General features: G+C 42.3%; 1 protein-coding gene across 2 annotated transcripts; it reads left to right on the top strand.

The window, feature by feature from the left end:
• Window positions 1–1,093: 1,093 nt before the first annotated feature.
• ngfb (nerve growth factor b (beta polypeptide)) lies at window positions 1,094–19,104 on the top strand. Of its 2 annotated transcripts, XM_031567090.2 has the most exons (4): window positions 1,094–1,245; window positions 15,069–15,170; window positions 16,769–16,886; window positions 18,210–19,104. In XM_031567090.2, exon 4 carries the CDS (start codon window positions 18,221–18,223, stop codon window positions 18,848–18,850), a length of 630 nt encoding a protein of 209 aa, XP_031422950.1. In that variant the 5' UTR covers window positions 1,094–1,245; window positions 15,069–15,170; window positions 16,769–16,886; window positions 18,210–18,220; the 3' UTR covers window positions 18,851–19,104. The 2 variants fall into 2 exon arrangements, with proteins under 2 accessions (XP_031422950.1, XP_012693964.2); XM_012838510.3 differs by lacking the exon at window positions 15,069–15,170.
• Window positions 19,105–21,672: the final 2,568 nt, after the last annotated feature.

The raw sequence follows: 21,672 nt of genomic DNA on the forward strand, positions 1-21,672 counted from the left end.
CTGTCAGTCAGGCATAATCCGTCCATAACCCTAAACTATGAATGAATGTTTGGTGTTAGAGGACACATGATCCTCCCTCAAACCCGCTTTCAAAGACAGATTGAAATTGCAGGGTGTGATTCCACATATTTGACGGCACTTAAAGGATTTGAGTTGGATTATCTGAAGGTGGCACAACCTAACAGACATTATCCAAATAGCCGCACAGACTGTGATCTCTCCCTACTTTGTCTGAAAACATTTTACTGCAGTTTTTACTTGATTATGCATTTCTTTGCAAGAGGAGAACCATCTGATACCATAAGATAGCAGCAACACTTCAGTTGGCTAATTTACTGTACACCTCAACTACCAGGACCAAATCAAGGATAGTAAATTAAGTTTCTTTATATTTGAAACACGGACACATAACCGCTTTGCAGCAGTATTTTGCAATGGACACAAGTGGGTAGTTTACCTCATAGCATTGGTATGGACCCTCTGCTCCAGTGCAGAGGGTGAGAGAGAGAGCGAGAGAGAGAGGGGAGAGAGAGGGAGAGGGTGAGAGAGAGAGAGGGAGAGGGATTTGTGACTGTGAGAAGTCATGCGAGGAATGTCAATAATTGCTGTTGTCTCCACATCTCTGCCGTTCTGGCTCCGGACACTATTTTAAGAGGCTAACATCTGCACTCTTTATGACTCCAGCTTTGGTCCACAACACATCCACAACAGAACGATCACTGACCACAACGCCACTGCACCGCCCCTGTGTCTTCTGGGTGAATTTATATAGACGTTTACTGACAGATTTATGTACATACATACATATATATATACACACATATATACACAAATATACACCGAATATTGACTCAGACAGCTGTGGGGAACAGTACATGGAATTCATAACTTTGGTTCATGTCAACTAACACAACATGTTGTGGTGTGAGCAAATGATGAAAAGTGACACACAGTGAGGTCTGCGCATTTCAAAGGGTTAATATGGCAGACACTAGGACCTGCGGCTCCTCCTGGGCTTGAGAGGGGTTCAGAGGAGGGGGACTCTTCTGACCAACTTTCAGAACAATCAATTTCTCAACAAGTGCAGGAGTCAAGCTGAAGTGGATGTTGGGGGAAAAACTCTACCAGCTCTCTACCTGGACTTTTTCGAGGCTTTGTCGTGTGAACCTTGTGGATTTATCTGAGGATATTTCACTCTTGGATCAGAAACTGATAACCGGAGGCAAACAGAGGCTCAGAACTAAGGTGAGTTTATTTTTAATGTTTCTGAGATTGAGCTTGCCCGCTTCAGGATAGTTTACTGAGAGATTGAGCTTGCCCGCGTCAAGATAGTTATCTGTTGCTCTTTCAGGAAGAAGTCCAATGCTTCTCTTTTACCTGTCAACCAATCAATCTCAGGGCAGCTCCCGTTCCCCTTTTCCTCAATAAATGACAATCATGCTCTCGCTGGAGGAAAGACCACCATTGTGGGTTATTACCTATAGGGTCACAGACCCACGGCAGTTATATGGGGGTCCATAAAGACTGGACTATAAGATGCTCTACATAAGCTTTCAAATGGTAAATGGAAACTTTAAAAAGTAAGTGGCATGCACCAGTTTTAAATTGTGGCATCTCAGTTCATTTATGAAGTTCATTTATGAAGAATATAAGATGTGCTGTAAAAATGGTAAACGAACTCTTCAGAAAGTACGTTCACGTGCACCAGTCTTAGTTACGTCTTCTCAATTCATTCATAAGGCTTATTTTTTTCCCCATGCAAGTGTACCGCTGTAGTAATTCTCGGACACGGGACATAATGAGGTTGGCAAAAGAAGTCGCTGGGACCACAAACCTCTGGTGGTAACCCAGCCATCTCATTTGGCCCCCCAGGGGACAGGCATACTCACCCCTGCTACTCCCCCCCCCCAACACTGCACCTCAGGCTCATCAGATTACACTAGCCTTCAGCCCTACCCTCTCACTCTAACCCCTCTACACTCGCACCTCATGTTACTGGCTGTGTGTGTGTGTGTGTGTGTGTGTGTGTGTTTGTGTGTGTGTGTGTGTGTGTGTGTGTGTGTGTGTGTGTGTGTGTGTGTGTGTGCACGCAGGGTTTTGCTCTAGAGCAGTCAAACGTGTGGAGCTTGTCAGGTTGACACATTAACACTCGCTGTCCTCAGGGGAAGCCTGATTAGAGTAGAGTCAGAAAGTATGCAAACCCACGTCATTTGATATCAATTCATCACATTCGTGAATCAGAGATCTTTTAGCCAAATTTCAATTGACACTCAAAGGTGTACATATCTCTGAGATGAGATCAGGGCAAACATTGTGCAAGAACTTAATTAAAAAGAGGGAATGCACATTTTTCTAAGATATCTGACTGGGTGAGACCTAATGTGATACACAGATATGAAACACGGAATCTTCCGCATGGAAATCTTGACACATGTTCTAAACTCCATGAAATAAATTAGTTTTAACCAGCAAGTTGATAAAGTAATGACACACATCAGACAGCCTTCACCGGTCAGGTGTCAGTGTGTGGTACGGCTCTATCTGCAGTTGTCGGTTCGTTTCAACACTCCAAGGCAAAGGGTACACCAGTTCACTTTCCAGGTTCATATTCCCACCTATTTCTCCACTCTAAGGAACTGCTTAACACACCCAGAGGGGATTCAGACACTTGTCTCATTGATGTTTTCCATACACACAAGCATGGCCAATTGCACGAGTCAACTGAGCCTTGAGGTGATAGTCATCCATTGGTGCCTGTGTATTTTGGTTAGTTCACAGAACTTCCTTCTCTGGGAGGTTTTCTCTCTCTACTCTCTGGGAGGTTTTCTCTCTCTCTCTCTCTCTCTCTCTCTCTCTCTCTCTCTCTTTCTCACTCTCTTTCTCTGGGTTGCCCTTACCTGAAACATCTGCCGCGTTTTAGTGGGGACCATGAACAGGTCCCCAGAGTCCTTTAATCTAGTTCCCCACCCCCCAGGCCCTCCTGTGGGGTTGGCCAAAGCCCCCCAGGCCTTCCTCTCACAGATCCCTGGATTATCGTTAGAGGAGGGGAACCAAGGCGCACAAAAAGCTGTGGCCCGACAGCAGCCATACATAAATAAACACCAGCCCCAGAGACTGAGTGCTGATTGTCCCCCTCAACCAGACTAAATAGAAATGAACAGCTGAGTTTGTGATTCGGTAATGGTTTCAAGAAGTGCCGGAATGGGAGTCTCTGAAGGTTAGCCAAAAAAAGACACCACTGTTTGTGGTTGTACTAATTTGGCCAAATTTGTCACATGTGTTCCATTGGAATATATATCTGTGTCATCCGTCTCCAAACACCTCCCAGAGAAAGATTTCAATGAGACAAAAAAATGTGTGTCTCCTCTGCGTTATTCTAGCACCGTAGGACCCTCTACCGTCACTTTTGATATTATATTGAAACACATTGATTCAATTTCAGCCAACTAAAAATAGAATTTAGAATTTTACCTTCTCACACCTCCATGTTTTTTTTTCTCCATGAGTCAGCATTTATTTCTAAACCAGACAGTAATTCAGTTTACAACCTGTACATTATATGCCATAAACCCTAAAAAGCCATAAAACTGCCTAAAGAGGGCATATGGTTACCGTAATGCAAACCGACATTCTTCACATTCTTGTGATTCGCCCTCATCTTTTTCCTTAATTTCTTCTAGCGGTTTTGGTAAAGCAGGAAAATGTGAACTTGTCATACGACACTCTTTACATCACTGAGTTATGTGTGAAAGTTGTCAGGCAGATGGTTATTATGTTATTTTCAAAGCACTAAAAACCATTATACTAATTATTTCCTCAACAGTCTAAAGCATGACCAAACTAGACACTAATTGCTGAATGGCATCATTTTGGGCAGCCTTGTTTTTTTTCAACCTTATGGATGTAGATGTACTCTCTGCCACAAGGATGTTGCTTCATCTGACAGCCTTCTAATGTCATATTTGGCAAGACAGTGAATGCTCCAGCAGAGGACCTAAAGTCAGACAACAGCAATCTGTGATAACAGTTGATCATACCGGATTTCACAGAGCTTTCATTACAGTCTAACTACACTTTTAAAGGTACGGTCCATAGTTCTGGCAAAAAGGTTGTTCATATTTAAGCTCAACAGCCAATCAAATTAGTTGTTCATGGCTTGTTTATGTTTGCGATATACAGAGCCGGGACTGCGTACGAACACCAGAGAGCACACACTGAACGGGAAACAAGAGGACAGTGAGGGGCAGTTTGACAAAAACTGGGTTGGGTTAGAATCAAAGACTACGCCTTTAAGCACAACGTAGAACAGTGTGACATAGCAAGTAAGGATTTATAACAGCACTTTGACTTTCTGCTTCCATGTACCAGGATTCGATTAGAGCATGTCAATGTGCTGTTATAGTCATATGATTACTGTTGCACTGCACTGAATTGTATAATCATAATGTGATGAGGAAGTTGTAATGGAAAGCATCACATCCCAATTTGGCTTCCCCTGCATCCATTCTCATTCCAGCTCTTGCCGGCTGTTGAAAGGCTGTCCCTGCATGTCCCCCAGTGGAGAAGATTCTCATTTCTGACCCACAATGTGGAGGGCTATAAGCATTTCCGGTGATGGTTATAATGTCAGATCACGGTAGGGTTAGGTTCTTAGAGGAGAAAGAGGCAGGTTGGGTAGGGTAGGGGTAAGGGTTAGACTGGGACTCTCAACTTTAAATAGTTTCATCATAGCAGAAGACAAATTTCATCATTTGCATGCCTTGGCCACAGACATGTACTTTTGTATAATAACAATAACAAAAGTTCACTCATGTGCTTCAGGATTTCTGGGTTGTGTTACTTTTTGTCACCAATACTGGGAAATGTCATGTACATGTTCGAGAAACAATGGAGAGTAATGATTTATTTATATAAACTCCAGCCAGGAAGATAAGTATGATCCAGTTCTGCAATTGAGGAAGATATAACAAAATAAAGATTCAATTAAGGCTCTCCTGGGTAAGATCTGTGTAAAAGCCTCTTGGCCTGTGTGGTAGTGAAGTAAGTCTATTTTCACAGTATGTCACTGCTAAATTGTGTGTGTGTGTGTGTGTGTGTGTGTGTGTGTGCGTGTGTGTGTGTGTGTGTGTGTGTGTGAGAGAGAGAGAGAGAGAGAGAGAGAGAGAGAGAGAGAGAGTGAGAGAGAAACGCTCAGTCTTAAAACAGAGACTTTAATTCAGTAAACATACACAATAAATGCAATTGTTCTCATGAAAGATACGTTACATGCGAATGACATCTATGGAGACCCACACATTTGTAGAAGGGCCATGGTTTCGCAGTGCACGTCTGTTTGTAATCAATCATTAATCATGACATCACTCTGGTCAAGCAAGTTTCTTTTGAGACAATGAATTGTCCATCCCTTTGAGTGTAATGATGTACCCATTGCTCTGAACAGTGTTTGTGGTTATACTTTCATGCTACCTATCGCCACTCGTAAACATCTAGAGTTAATGCTGTTCTCTCACATCTCAGATTGTGAAACTGTGATCAAACTTCTGTAAACCAATGTGATTATCCAAGGTACACTTCTGCGGTCACGGCTTTGTGCAATACGGACGCGGCCGTGCGCATTGGTGTGTCCTAAGTATTCTCGTGTTTGTGCTGCGGACAAGCGGATATGGACAAGCTGAGCACGTGTGCACTATGACCTTATTGTGCTGAGCGCGTGCGAACTACTGCACGCTCAGTTACGGACTGTGCAGATGACGAAATGGATGTCATCTGCACCGTGCGGGGACCGTACGCAGACCGTGTCCACAGAAGTGCACTAAACGCTTAAGCCAGTCTGACTACACTAAGGTATATGAGTGGACAGGCCACTGCGCTCCACTTGGTGCTGTGACCCCTCTGCCTTGTAAACAAGAGCTAAAGTAAACATCACACTCCGCCCTAGTCAACACTAAAAAAAAGTAACTGACGAGTGTAATAGATTTAGCAGGTTACGCACAAGTGCCTGTCTTGACTGATGGAACAGATGTTGGCCAAGACAGGATGCAGTTTGTGCTTCTTGTAATAGTGTCGTCTTTTATTGGGCCTGGGAAGTGCCAGGCCTCAGATATTCACAGGCATTTGGCATAGGCTCTGTGTTGTGTTTGGGTAAACAGGTCTCCTCAGCTAAAGAAGGGGCCGCTCTCCTGCAGAGTGTGAGAACACCTAGCACTAGAGACACATTAGCGGCAGTGAATTAGCGCAACATGGAGAACGGCAGAACGCACACTATATATCACCTCCCCCTAAAGAACCGTTTATTTTACTTGCGGGAGAGCAATCATCTCAGATGTTCCGCATGAACAGATTTATGCACGCCATCTAAACTTTGGATCTAATTTCAATATTTAGAGGAACTGAAAGACAGTTGTATACAGTGGCGCGAGACGTAATGTAAATCTGGACATCTGCTTAGGAGGACGTGGCGAAAAACAACGCACGACTGGCTCCCTCCACATGTCCTGCGAGACCAGCTCTTTCTCCCTAAGCGTTTGTTAGCAGCACGGGGAAAGCTTTGTGATTGCCCCTAAGCTATGCAGGATGTATGTTCTTCTTTACCTGCTTCTGTAATGCGAGCAGGGGTCATTAGAACATTTTTCCTCAAAGGAATCAGAAATCAGGAAACTGTAAATGTTCTACATCAAACAAGAAAGGCACTTAACTATGTAATTTGGTAATCCGCTGCATAGGCTCACTTTTATATGATGGCATGCATGTCTGCATGGCAACACAGTGTGTAAAGGCAAAGTGCAGGTTGTGGGTAATAGTGTGGTAAATAGGCCAAATATTTCCCCTTTAAGGGGAAACAAATACAGTGGAGACACCCTGTTTGTGGATGCACTGCTATAATTCCTTATTATGGTCGTTGTCTATGCTTTATGAGAAATCTGAATGGAATCATAAAAATGAAGTCTACAGGAACATTGTATCGTAAATTACATCTTTAGCTTGGTGTTTGAGGTGTCACATCAAGGCAGCTATGCTTGTGTGTTTGAAGAGAAGCCATGCATAGATGTAGCTCCTTTGAACTGCCACAAGGCAGACGCCACATCCAGCAGTGAGCACTGAAACTATTCAACACCAGCTTAAAAGCAGTTTACACTACTGTCCTCTGTTGAACTTGTGCTCGTTGACTTCCTGTCATCGTAAAATAATGATTTGGAGGCTAGTAGCTAAAGTGTTTATTCCAATGAAACAAGACATTCAGACTAGGTAGTTTTTCAGGACATTCCACTCATTTTATAGATCTGTGAAGCTTGTCATTTGGGCTTGTAAAAAAGCAGCCGCACCTGCCAGAAGTGGCTATGGTATAAATACATGTTTGTGTTTGAGAGTTGTATATTAAACTGTTGGATACTTTAGGATAATTCCAATGCTTCCAAACCTGATGTGGCCTCTTTGCCTCACGCCTCAGCAATTTAGCAGTTTGACTTGTTGCGTTTTTTGCTAAGGGGTCCACCCCGTGTACGAGACGCAATCTTTAAAATCAGCAGATGCACTGGACTTGTTCCCACTTCCACAACACAGTCAAAAGTGTCCTGGACCATGTGTGAGTGAGACTGCGTTTGATTTACCTCTCAACGCTAATGGGCAGGATTTGGACACCTTTAGTATCCCTGCACTGCCTCAGGGCAGGCAGCGGTGACAATTCACCATATCATTTAATTTATGAGAGAACCAAAACAATGTATTGGACAGGAAATCCTAGATAATTATTAGCTATTGACCACTACATGAGAAGAAACAGGCGTGCTTTCACTACGTGTTACGGCAATAAGTCCAAACGGCATAGCAATGTGAGAGCTATTATCCTGTTTCCATACCATTCTGAAGTAATGGCTGAAGGGCGCGAGATTACGCTCCATATGAGGATTCCGAACAAGCTGTGGCTGGAGCATAGGCAGATAGGTATGTGACTGGAGAACAGAAGTTTAAGGAAATTCATGTAATTTCCTCTGCCGGCTACATCAATTGGAAATAAAATGAAGAGAATGAAATCATGACTCGTTTTCCTCAGCGAGAGTTTACAATTTTAAATATTGAACTCCCACTGAAACTTAATCAGTTTGAAATGAGTTACATAGACCTTTAGTCTATAGTGGGTGTTGCATTAAGACTTTGTTGCACTGACTTTGTTGCTCCAGCTGGTTAACAAATTGAAATCGGAAACATAAATAGTGGATGTGTAAATAAAATATTATCATGGAAGCCTTCTGCACTCTTTGACTGAAATGTCTTGACAGGTCAGTATCAATGATAATGTTTTCCGTTCCCAAATACTGAGATTTATCCAAGTCCAACTGTGCATGAGATGTTCTGAAATATACAGTCTTGGGATAATCATTTGTTCCCATGTAGTCCATTAAACCAGAACATCTGCTCACTAGTGTAACAAAATTATTCCCTTAAGCTTTCTGTCTTCCTTGACTTGAGTGCCAGTTAATTTTTTGACTAATCAAGCTCAACTCAGATGTTTGACCAAAATAAATGTTCAGTGTGCCTTTTCCCTCAGACATGTCAAAGGGAAGACCAGACTAGACTGGGTTCATTTATTTTATATCAGCCATCTGTGTTCTGAACTGTTGTTATGTTTTAGCATTTAGTTGTCTGATGTCATGAGCCCAAAATATTGGATACTAGCTCTACCACTTGTAGATTGTATGCCAGTTATGCACATCTAAACACACTATATACCAACCCCCTGCTAGAGAAGCGAAAGGAACGTCCGGGCGGTGTGCTCGTATCTGTCTGCACCGCAGGTGGTGCTGGGGATACTTGTGTTGACAGATCCTGACATTACCTCCTAGCCAAACAAAACTGTTTATCCACATGGTCTGTTTCGTTATGGATGGGCTGTGACAGTAATTCAAGAGATCCTTGAAAAATGTGTAACAATTGCTGATAAGACACAGATGATCAATCTCTCACATGCCCACACCATGCCTTTGTTCTTGCTGGTGTCACCTCTGGGGGGAGGGGGGGGGGGGGGTGCTTCATCTGTGTTTATCTGCAGATATCCATCTGTCAAACATGATTTGACGGCCATGCCAGGGTCATGGGAACCCTAAGACATCTCTCATATTTTTTAGCAGAAGGTGATAATGGGAAATAAATGGCTTCCTCTTTACCATGTTTTGTTTTACAGTAACATGGAGCGTATGTTTCTTGTGAAATTTCAAGGACAGTGTAACGTTTTCAATTGTAGTGTCACTGTCTCTAGAGTAGAATTCTCAAATAATTGAGTTGAGTTGAATTCATGAAATTGCTTGATATGTCAAATCAGGTCAACTGTTATTGTCAAAACATTAACAAGGTTAAGTCTCTAGTGAAGTGAGAGTCCAGTGAGATATTTCCAGAAATGACACTCTAATTCAATAAAATAATATGTTTCTGTCAGTGAATTCGTTTGATATATCACAAATTAGTATCATGCAAGATATCACAGAAATGGCCTGTGAACCTCTCACTGATAAAGTCTCACAACTGCTTAGAATCATATGAGAGCAGGGGTTTCTCTGGTGCTGTTTCCTAAATTTACCTCGGGATAAATAAAGTATCCATCCATCCATCTATCTATCTATCTATCTATCTATCTATCTATCTATCTATCTATCTATCTATCTATCTATCTATTCCATGGTACTACAGAGTGCTTAGCACAGCTCTGGATATCTAGTCTTTGTAATTCTACAGCATTTAGTTCCAGCCACCCTTACCTGCACCTGGGCCATTCTACTGACTTCTATGCATGCATGCTAACAGCATTTATTTTCTTTGATGGCATTGATCCTTTTTAAATAGCAGCAGAGCACTTGTGGTGTAAGACATTTTTTGGGCTAAGAAGTTTATTTGATAAAACATGTATCTGGAATGTTTTGCGATCCCTCACTAAAGTTTGCCGTAAACTGAAGTTTGTGCGCTTACCCCATGACCAGGCCACAACAATGATGTTATTTGCAGTAACATACTTTCTCTGCAAATCTTTTGCATAGACATCAAAGGGCTGAATATGACTAGTGACACAGACAACCAGGGTTTGCAACACAGCTAGCTATACAGCTTAAGCTCTATTTATAATAAATTATCCAAGTGTCCATGTAAAGAGAGGACACATAGACAGCTGGTCAACATTTCAAAATAAAAACCTTCCAAAACATAAAAAAAAAAAAACATTTTTTACAGTAATAACCTGCTGTCTGTTGGCCTAAGTCATCTCTTACTTAGAGTACAACTTTTTAACCCAGCCGACAACTATGAAGTCTTGGTGTAATTGGTTTACCATAATGAAATAATCGAATGCTGTTGTTTATTTTGCGGTTTCAATATGATTTAGTGAAAGCCTCTGCAAATCCTTCAGACAAAAGTGTGTAAATCAGCAGAACAGTCCCTGTGTGCTTTGGGAATTATTGTGGACTTGAGCAATAAGAAGCACAAAAGAGTTATAAGATGGGAATCGTGTACCATTTGAACTTAGGGTTGCATGTAATTTAAGTAAACATTACTTTGTTTTCCTTTGTGTTTCATTGTTTCACCACTGTCCTTTGTTTTTTATTGCAATTATTTCTGTTCTTCTTGTTCTTAATGTTTATCCACTGTCACAAGGTACGGAGATACTGGTCACAAGGGTTCGTCAAGAAAAATAAATAAAAACATAAGAGCATAAATATGGATGATACAACAAAATTTAAAACACCAAAACAACAAAAGAACAACACATTAGAATAGTGAACTTGACCAAACCATGGAGTAAACCCCAGACTGACTAAAAGCACATATAAAAAGCCCAACCTCAGACAGAACGAGGTGCGGCGAAAAAGAATGCATCACCATCCAGGGAGTGCACGTAAGTCAGTGTGTAAAAGTTTGTTATCAGTCTAGTTTTGAACGTGTCCAAGCAGGCATCAGATCTTAAATCGAAAGGGAGACTTAATAGTAATTATTACTTTAACTAACTAAATGCAGCTAAAATAATGCATTACGAAGTTTACATCCAGGGAAAGCCAGTGTATAAAAGTAAGTTTTCAATATACTTTCAAAAGGGAGACTACTCCATAATTTTGGACCCATGACAGTAAAAGTTCAACCACCCTTTGATTTAAAATTAGACCAGTAAGGTAAAAGCAGTAAAAGCTTTGTAGGACCTTAAAATCCTTGATGGAAAGTACGGGGTCAGAAGATGGAAAATATAGACTGGAGCTAGTCCATTCACAGCCTTAAAAACCAAATTAAACCTTGCTGGGAGCCAATGCAGTTCTGCTAAAACTAGTGTAATGTGGTCAAACATTTTGGTCTTAGTTAAAAGTCAAGCTGACACATTTTGGACCACTTGTAACCTATAAAGTGATGCTTGGCTTATCCCTGAGTATAGTGCATTGCAAAAGTGTGTGTGTGTGTGTGTGTGTGTGTGTGTGTGTGTGTGTGTGTGTGTGTGTGTGTGTGTGTGTGTGTGTGTGTGTGTGTGTGTGTGTGTGTGTGTGTGTGTTCAAATTTTGAATCGTGTACTATGAGTCTTTTCAAGATTCTTTACTTCAGGCGTATGGTATGGTGTGAGTGGACCAAGCACACTGCTGATCAGGGGAACCAAAAAAACAAAAACAAAAACAAAATTCATCTTGAGGAAACTATTGCTCGTCCAGAGTTTGAAAAAGGCAGTTGAAAAGAGGTTGTACATTGTTCTGACCAGAATTAAGAGGAAGATATATTTGTGTATCGTCAGCATAGCAGTGAAAGGAGATTCCATGCTTTCTGAATACCTGGCTGAGAGGCAACACATAAAGAAGGGTGGCCAAGTATTAAACCTTGTGGAACTCCACATGAGATGGGTACAACATTTGAAAACATATGCCATCAGTATTGACCTTAAATGTCCTATTAGATAAATAACAGTCAAACCACTGAAGTGCTTTTCCTTTTACCTCGGCACAATGCTCCAACTGCTCAAGCCACACTGCATGGTCCACTGTGTTGAAAGCGGCAGTCAAATCTTAGAGAAACAGAACTGAACAACCCTTAACACACAAAGACGTCATGAAGTAGCTTGTCTTTGACAAAAAAACGCTGCTCCACCTACTGTTCTGGCGGTGAATTGTTTTCAGCACCCACTGCCTTCGGAGAACCATAAAGGCAACAAAAATGCAAATTAGTCCGTCCTTTCCGTCCACCCGCCCATCCGTAACGGAGTCGGAGTACCATACTGGCACCTTTAGAATGAGCTCTGAGCAGCAGGTCATTTGCAACTTTCAAGAGGGCAGACTCACTGCTGAACATTGCACGGAAACCAGACTGATACATATCAAGGATCCCACTCTCATTTAAATAGAATTTGTGTTTGACTACTGATACATATCAAGGATCCCACTCTCATTCAAATAGAATTTGTGTTTGACTAAAGCAGCATTACGTTTTTTTCTCCAAGCATATTACAAATGTTAAATGCCATTTCTATCTGCATACATGCATTTTTAACAGAGAGTATCTCTATTGACTCTGAAAGCACAGCATGAGGGCCTTGTTATCCTTCTCCAGCACTACTTCCATAAATCATGAGCTCCGCTGCTGTCATTTTAATGGACCACATACCATGTGGAACAATGAATATGCTCTAGTGGACACTTGAGGGGGAAGAAAAAACACTTTAATTCTCTTGTCAGATTTTTCCTCAGATAATAATTTTGCTCATACTGTAGCCATCTCTCAATTAGTGGTGATGTTCCTCTAGCATGTCATCTACTCTGTCACACCTCTTTCAGAGAAAACAAGTGAGATTCACAGCGACTATAATCTGGCGTGTCTCATGTAACCTCTCCATGCTTCCCATGCAGTGTAATATACAATGAATAAGTCATAACAAAGTCATAACAAATAGTTGGAGATTTATGTATCAGCAATAACTTGCTATATAAATTATGGTATGTGTATAGTGTGTATTACTTCTCCTTCTGAAATCATTACAGTCTGAAATCAACATGTAAAGGCTGTCACTTTAATTATTATCCACATAGAGCCCTGTGTATTTATGTGAATGTTTTGCTTAGCAAATCATTTATGTCAGATTGTTCCCCTTTAAAATATGGCCGCTTGCCATGAACTGTATATTCCATTAAATATGCCCTGAACCAATGTCATGAACATCCTTACATTAAATAATTGTATTTCCAAAAACTAACCAATGCAAAAAATTGTTGAAGGAACTCCCTCAGTCACATCCAAATCCATGTACGAAGGAGACAGGTGGTTGATCCAATCTGCATGACTCACACAGTTATGTCAGAAACCACTGAAAATGTATCCTGTGAGTTTACATGAATATTTATTTATTAATTTTGCTTTATTTAGTTAGGTAGGTACCTATATATGGTACAATTAACAACAACAGGAACACTGAGTAGAACCCAGCTTAAAAGGGGGACCCATCCCTGATGCTAACTCAGGAAAAGGATAGAATGAGGCCTAATAAGCTGAACCCAGCTCATTCTATGTAACAGACAAATTATACAGACTTTATTGCAGTGTGCTCATTACTAAACCATTCCCGAGTGTTATGGAAACAGCACTCACGATTCGTGAGAACTCTGAATTCATTATGTCGGCTGGATATCCTCTGTGGCTTTCTGTAGTGGTGGTCGTGCAAATGATGTGTTTTTTTAGGCACACATGCTCATCTCACCACTAAGTGCGCTTGCCTGAGTGCTAATGCTACAGCTAGATCAGTGAGGTCTCGTAAACATTCTCAGCCATTTCCTCTAGGAACATATATGTATCACCGCAGGTATGCTTAAATTCAAATGTGACATTACACACATGTAACTACTTCAAATCATTATTTCCCATCAAACACACACACATTCACACACACACACACACACAAACAACGTGACTTCTTATAGAAAACTCCAACAAACGTGACAACAGCTAGAGCTTACAATGCAGAAGATGACGCAGTAAATGCAGTCAATGAAGTTCGAAACTTTCCCCCTTTCCTGTCTTCCTCTCGCACTGTTCTCTCGCTGAAAGGCTTCTAGTCTGGGGCCAACACAAAGCCATGCTTCATGTGTGCAGCGAGCGGCCTCGCATGACTGGCCTGAGAGCTCCGCCGAGCTCCATCACCATTCAAAGGCCTGGCACTGGCCCCTGACAGAGGGCCACTGTAAGCCCTGGCACTGGCCCCTGACAGAAGGCCACTGTAAGCCATGGCCGCCCTCTAAATGAACATATCCCATTACCCATAGAGGCCTGGGCCATTTTGGCTGCACGGCCATATGAAAGACATCAGCAATGTTCACCCCCTGAAGATCATACCAGTGGGCTGTAGATTCCAGCCAGTCGTTTTAGGGTTGTCGTCGTCCTCCAAAAGGATTTGTTAAATTGGCTCAATTTGGGGTAATGACTTGGGTCTATGTGATTCACAGCTGAGAAATTGGACTTAGATGTTTTTTCAGGGCGCAAAACCTCTCTTTCTTGGCAACGTTTGGCAGACAGCAACGTTGCTATACCCCATCACAAAAATGTCTGGGGGGGTGGTTGGGGGGGGGGGGGGGGGGGGGGAGGGACAACTGTTATTTGCTTGAACTATGTAACTATTCTGGAACAGTAAAAGCGTGTCATAACAACTCAGAATAGTGTCAAGAAAAGCCTCACGGCCTTCTGGTTTTCAAAAGCAGGGTTTATAAAGCATGACTATTGGCATTGCTTCCCAGGAATATCAGCAGCAGGGTTCTTTATAGAACCTCCTTGAAACAGTTTTACGAAAAATGTTGTTGCTCTGAAAAACCCATTTCATCTTTTAGAACACATTTGCTTGCAAAACAAAAGTCATGGTAAAGTTTTCGATTTATACAACCTATGAGGATAGAATGTTCACTTTTTTAATAGGGAGGTGTCTGTTGTGTTGAGTGATGATTCAAATTGATGTGATGAGTCAAATTTGGGAAAAAGTATCTAGCAGCTAATTGAGCATCTCAATAGAAAATCATTCTACAGGCATGGTTACTAGCTGTGAAATTCTTCATTTCTTTGTGATGTCTGTATTTTGACAGGTTTGGCAGCCAAAGAAAGCCATTGCCGATGACCTGAAAAACCTGCAGCTTTGCTAATCCATTGGCGGAAGGCAGCGTTATCCTCATTGGCTCTCTGCTTCGGTAAGATTAGGACAGAGAAACCGTTCATACTAAACGCGTGCAAAGCGCTGAAAACACATTGGGAATGCTTAGATTAGAGTCTCTCATGTATAGACCAATCCAGATGAGTCTGTTCTAAGGCAGTGGAAGGGTGATTATGAGGTATGTGCTTCAGTACCTCCCGCCTCAGGTCAAACATGTCAGTCAAAGTAAACACAGGTATTTGGTGAAACCTATACTTTGATGAGGAAAGATGTGGCTTGATATTTGTGACAAGTGGAGGCATGAGAGTCAGAATCCGGTGAGTGCATTGTTTTTAATTGGTCAGACAAACGCTTGTGTCAAAACAAGACATTAAGTTATTACCTGATTGTTTTTCCTGCCTTTTGGACAACCTTTTCTTGTATATAGAAATAAAGGGTGATTTAGAGATTCATCACACATTTTCAAAGAAAAAAAAAAATAAACGCAATAACAGCAAAGCCCCATTTTGCAACATTTCCCTAAATCAATGCATCAGTACACCAACATTAGCTGACTCTCCAGCTCACCTGTACCTCTTATGGAGCATCTATCAGAAAGGGATGACACTGTGATGAAGGTCCGTTTGACCTGATGCTGCAGACAGTGCATTTACCACTGCCTGCGCTGTAGACCCCTGGTCTGGTAGTAAAATGGAGAATGCTAACAAAGGAAGGCATAAACAACCCTCATGGAAAGTATTTCTCCAAGGCATTTCCGAGACAATCAGACAGCCATATAGACCGATTCTTAAGGGCCGTTGTGGTTGGCCCGCATATGGGCTTAGTTATTTGCGGTTAGAGGGCAGTTACATTTTTCGAGGGTTAAGTGTCATGTGGGTCACAGACACCAGCATGAATGCATATTATGCCCATGTCGTAACAACCACTGGGGTGCATTGTAATCATTGACCCAGCGTCACCAAATAAGAGAGGAAATTTTCGTCCGTGCTCAACTTTCAGAGAAGCCGTATCTTCTGATGGTAAATGTTTATCATTCTGCAGAATGTGTGCTAATGTCTGCTTCATGTCTTTCAAATGAATGCAGTTGTTGAGACTATATTCTACACTGTTCCCAGTTAGATTACTTAAATGGCTTTATAGACCTGTCTGTCTGAGTGTCTGGCTTTGTGTATTTTATCTATCTGTGTGTGTTGGGTTCCCTCCGTGTGTGTGTGTGTGTGTGTGTGTGTGTGTGTGTGTGTGTGTGTGTGTGTGTGTGTGTGTGTGCGTGTGTGGTGTGTGTGTGTGTGTGTGTGTGTGTGTGTGTGTGTCTGTGTGTAGAATAACCATCTGGCAAACTCCAGTGACAACTCTTAGCGACAAAACAATTCTCGAGAAGAGGAATAGACAGCGTCTTTTTTATCTGTCTCTCACTGGATGCCTCTCTCTCTCTCTCTCTTTCTCCCTCTCCCTCCCTCTCTTTCTCTCTCTCTTTCTCTCTCTCTCTCTTTCTCTCCCTCTCTCTCGCTCTCTCTTTCTCTCTCTCCCTCTCCCTCCCTCCCTCTCTCTCTTTCTCCCTCTCTCTCTCTGTGTTTACGGCTCACTGATGGCTGTTTTACAGGCTGGTTAACAGGCTCTTTGTCTGTCATTTTGCAGGGGTGAGCTGGGGGCCAAAGACGGGCCTAATGGCAGGTGTCTGGACTCGAGCGTTCTCCCAACACTCACTCTAAGGGCCCCAGACGAGGTCCTCACTTCACCGGGAGACATTTAACAGGTAGCCGCCAGGACACGACGTGCCATATACGTATAAGATGTGTTTAGTAAAAGTCAATAAGCTGATGCTATTTAATGTTTTTTCCGTTAATAAACAAACCTTTGGCTAATGAACATTTACATTTAGTCATTTAGCAAACGCTTTTATCCAAAGCGAAGAAAGGAAGTGGTGTCCTATCTTCAATAGGAATTTTAAAATCTCTAAACTTAAATCTGTAAGGCAAGGCTTGGGCTGAAATTACAAACCACTTGACACTTTGGAGTAAAGCTCCTGAATATGACTGCAATTTAAGGTGATTATGGGGTAGTTGTGTCCGTGTCATTCATTTTCACTTGGACAAGATTCAATACAGATGTGGAATGAAGGCTACCAAGCACACTTCATTTTGACATAATCATTTCCTCCACTCTGACATTCAAACAGTTGTGCTTGGTGTTGTGCGGTTGCTAAGCAATACATGAATGAACCCCAGGTTAGCGCTGTTAAGAACTGTGTCACAACAGCATCCCACATGTGACACGTCAGCACACGAGCGATGCTTCCTGCTTTATGCCAATCAAAAATACTCAATTGCAATTAACTGTTGTATAAAACCCCTTAATGGGAGGCAATAACAAAGAGGTCAGATCCAGAACGGGGTGAAGTGGACGGCGGATGTTTACAGTTTACAGTAACAGTTTGTTTAGATTGGTAGTGATTTCTGCAGTAGAAGTGGTTCTAAAATTCTTAAGACAAATGTGGACCAGTTGTCTCAGTTCTTGCCCCTATTCGTGTGTGATTCTTGAGTTAAGTTAAGTTTGGAGCTTTGAACACAGTTTGATGTGCTCATAGTTGTTGATCATGGTGATTTCACAATTCCATATGATCTATGTAAAAGGCAGGAGATCAGTCGGTGACATCATGCAGCGAGTGTCTGCTTGTGTTTGTGATCGTGTAAACATATTTTCTCATTGCCAAACAAAGTCTTGGTCTATGGAGCCTGCGATATCACGAAACAAGATCATTTTATGTTATCTGGTTTACAGAAAGACATAGAGGAATAACTTCAGTATGGCATTTATTAGAATACCCATTACAGTTGAATCATCATATAATCAGGCTGGCGTTGAAGCTGCCTTGTGGACACATCTGTTTGTGGACACATCTGAGTAAAATCCTTTAAATCTTTTTTTGTTTTGGTTTGATTTGTGCTTCAATATCCCACCTTTAGTGAGTTGTATACTTGTTCCCTATGCAATGATCTTGTATCTGTCCTGCGTATTTGTACTAACCCTTCTCTTGTGCTGGGGTTGTTGTTGTTGTTGTTGTTGTTGTCTTCGTCAGGACGAGAGCCCATGAGGTCGTCCGTGCTGGTCCTCCTCCTCCTCCTCCTCGTCAGTGTCCAGGCTGCGTCGACCACAGGGGTTCACCCGATCCCTCAGAGCCCCCTCCAGCACCCGGACCCTGGCAGCAGGACCCCCAGCACCGCCCCCACTGTGGACCCCAAACTCTTCAACAAGCGGCGCTACCGCTCGCCCCGCGTGCTCTTCAGCGATCAGCCGCCCGACGCCAACCCCTCTGAGCACCGGGGCGGCGGCGGCGGCGGCAAGGGGGGGAGGCCGAGGCGGCAAGCGGGATCCCCCCAGCACCGTGGCATCTACTCCGTCTGCGAGAGCGTCAGCGTCTGGGTGGGCAACAAGACCAAAGCCACGGACATCTCGGGCCACGAGGTGACCGTTCTGCCCAACGTCAACATCAACAATGTCAACAAGAAGCAGTACTTCTTCGAGACGACCTGTAGCAGCGCCCGCGCGGCAGGCTCGGGCTGCCTGGGCATCGATGGGCGCCACTGGAACTCGTACTGCACCAACTCACACACGTTCGTGCGGGCACTGACCACTTTCAAAAACCTGGTGGCCTGGCGGCTCATCCGCATCAACGTGGCATGCGTGTGTGTGATCAGCCGCAAGTCGTGGCGACAATAACACTCACATAGACCTGTGACACACACACACACACACACACACTCCTCACTCCAAAACTGTGGTCTCCTCACAGCGAACTGAGTTTGTGTTGAAATGTCACCTCTTACTCAACACAACACAACACACAACTACAGTGTACCCTACATGATTGGACACTGTTAAATTATGTGGACAGCATGTGTATAATAAGTATTTTGTGTTGTCATTGTTGTTGCTGATGATTAATCTTGTTGTTATTTATTAAACACTGAACTGTATGGTAATCAGGCATAGTATCATGCCATTCCTTCCCTTCCCCATTACAATGTTCTACATACATGAGGATAACATCAGTGTAATAAGTTTCATACATTAAAGTTAATGTATGGATCTAGCATAGAGTGCAAACCCCTATAGGTAACAAGCTAAGACAACAAACTCACCACACAGCAGCTACCACCGTCTCAAAGGAAATCAATGTATGAAGTGCAGCTACATATTTAGTGTTGGGTTTTGGCAATATGGAGTATGTTGCAAGGGGAAGCTTTAAATAAACAAAAGAGCAAAAGATTTTCCCACAAAGGCAGTGTAACACATGGCACCACTTGTGGTTCAACATTGGCCAAATGTCTAACCAAAGATTGCTCTTGACTAATATCCTTTCTGCTTAGGAAAATGCTTACGGATTCCACTAAAACCATAATGGAGAACATATTCTTTTCACAGTTGGGGAAAAAGTGTGCTATCCAAGTGCATACAATCACACTATTTAAAAAAAAGCTCTGCATTTGTCTATCTCAGCGGAGGTCCACACACACACACACACACACACACACACACACACACACACACACACACACACACACACACACCAGGTTTTCTGTTAGGCTTTTTTCCTGCCGGCGCAGTGTTCAGTAAAATACATTTTTACCGGACCAATTGGAAACTTACCAACTCAGGTTACATTAACAATCTGTGTTCCAAACACAAGTATAATGTAGCCTATAATGCACTCCTAGGCTGACAAAAGAATGACAATGTCCTCAAATCAGTTACCTAGGGTTACCACGATGTCATCCTGAGATGGGCTTAATGTCCAAATCCAACCCATCTGCCATAGTGTAGGCTACATCTGCAACTTCAACTGTCCTACTTGACAACCACAGACATGAAACTAAAGAACTAAAGATGTAAAACTGAAGAAAGAATCTTAAGTTTAGCCTTTAAACACACACTTTTCAAGCATTCTAAGACATAAATGACACTGTTGCACTGTTGTCTGTTGTTGTCTGTTTATGCATCAATTTATAGCAATGGCAGTGTGAGAAAAAATAATAATCCTATAAGTCTTTTATTTGTCAATATCAACAAAACATGGTTTGCGTGAACAGCACTGACCCACTGAGGTGACTTAGCCTACTGAACCTTCTTAAAGTAACACTATGCAACAAATTGACACTTTTTGAGGTATGGTTTTATAGGCAACTAGTTTTGGTACCATCCTCAAATTCTTTTTGATAGCATATGGTCATGTGAAGGACAGATAAACACCTGTGTCTTCCCCACTAGCCATCGAGGATATGCCCTATGTAGTTCTGTGTAACGGGCTGGAACACCCTGCAAAAATGGAAGAAAAGCTTTCACACGCATGACATTGCCAGCTATACTGCCAAAAGACACCAGTTAGTGTGTTGGCAAGCTTCTATCAGTGTCAGCTGGGCTGTTGGTGGTGTTTGCAAGGTTTTTGCATACCTTTTAGGTAGTTAGCTTACTAGTTTTGGAACAGAACTCCTTATTGCTGCTTTAAGGTTGGTCTTAATACCACCCCCCTGTATTCTACCTGACTGAATGGTATAAATGCCAACACATTCATACAGTCAGGTAGGCTATTCTCTTAGAGGGTGTCTCCACGCTGAAATAAACTCCAGAAATCCTGACTACGTCTTCCGGTATGTTCTTCAAGTTTGGCGTGCTCGTTAGATTCTATCAGCCGACTGAACCTTCTTAAGGTTGCTGCCATTTACCGTCATGTTATACGCTATCGAACAAACCCAAAGAGCCGCTGGTTTACGATAATTTAATTAGCTAATCACCATCCTGTGTCTGACAATCAAAATTTTCTATTCATTGCCACTACTGCAGATGTGGTGAAGGCTTTGGAGGGCGGAGCTAAGACTGAAGCATCACAGAGAATGTAATGTGACTAATGGGAGTGAGAAGCGGTTGGATTTTGTTAGTCGCATTAATGAATCAAATTAAATTAAATTACACTTAAAGTTCTGTTATTAATTAATTTGCTTTGGTTACAACAAAAATGTCCTGTGTCCTGTTTAAGGACACATTTATGTTTTAGTTTTTTTTATTCATTTTACCAGGCAAAAACTGGTAAAAAAAACAGCTAATGGAAACCCTGATACACACATACACTCCGAACCCGGTAGAAACACACACAGACACAGAAGAATCTCAAGCATTCTCAATCAGCTGACACAACTTAAGGGGACTGATACATTGCTCAATAAGCTAACAGGAGTCCTTCAGAGGGCAGATGGATTGCTCTTAACCTCAGCAGGTCTCTGTGCTCAGGTAAACAGGGCCAAAAGAGGGCAGGTTTGAGAGCCAAAGGTGAGTCGCGATACACGGTGCTGAGTTCATATCTGAGGGCCTGGAATTTTCAGGTCTGACTCTGTGGGCTCGAAGGTCAGGATGTGTCTTTGATGGGGGTCAGTGTTGAATATACATTAATCACTGGGCACCTCATCAGTCGATGTTTGCTTTTGGTGATTGGAGGGTTTGAAGAGGGAGAGGTTAGTGTGAGCCTCCTGATACTCAAACACACTTGC

Source organism: Clupea harengus, chromosome 5, assembly GCF_900700415.2.
Source record: "Clupea harengus chromosome 5, Ch_v2.0.2, whole genome shotgun sequence".
NCBI classification, from domain to species: domain Eukaryota; kingdom Metazoa; phylum Chordata; class Actinopteri; order Clupeiformes; family Clupeidae; genus Clupea; species Clupea harengus.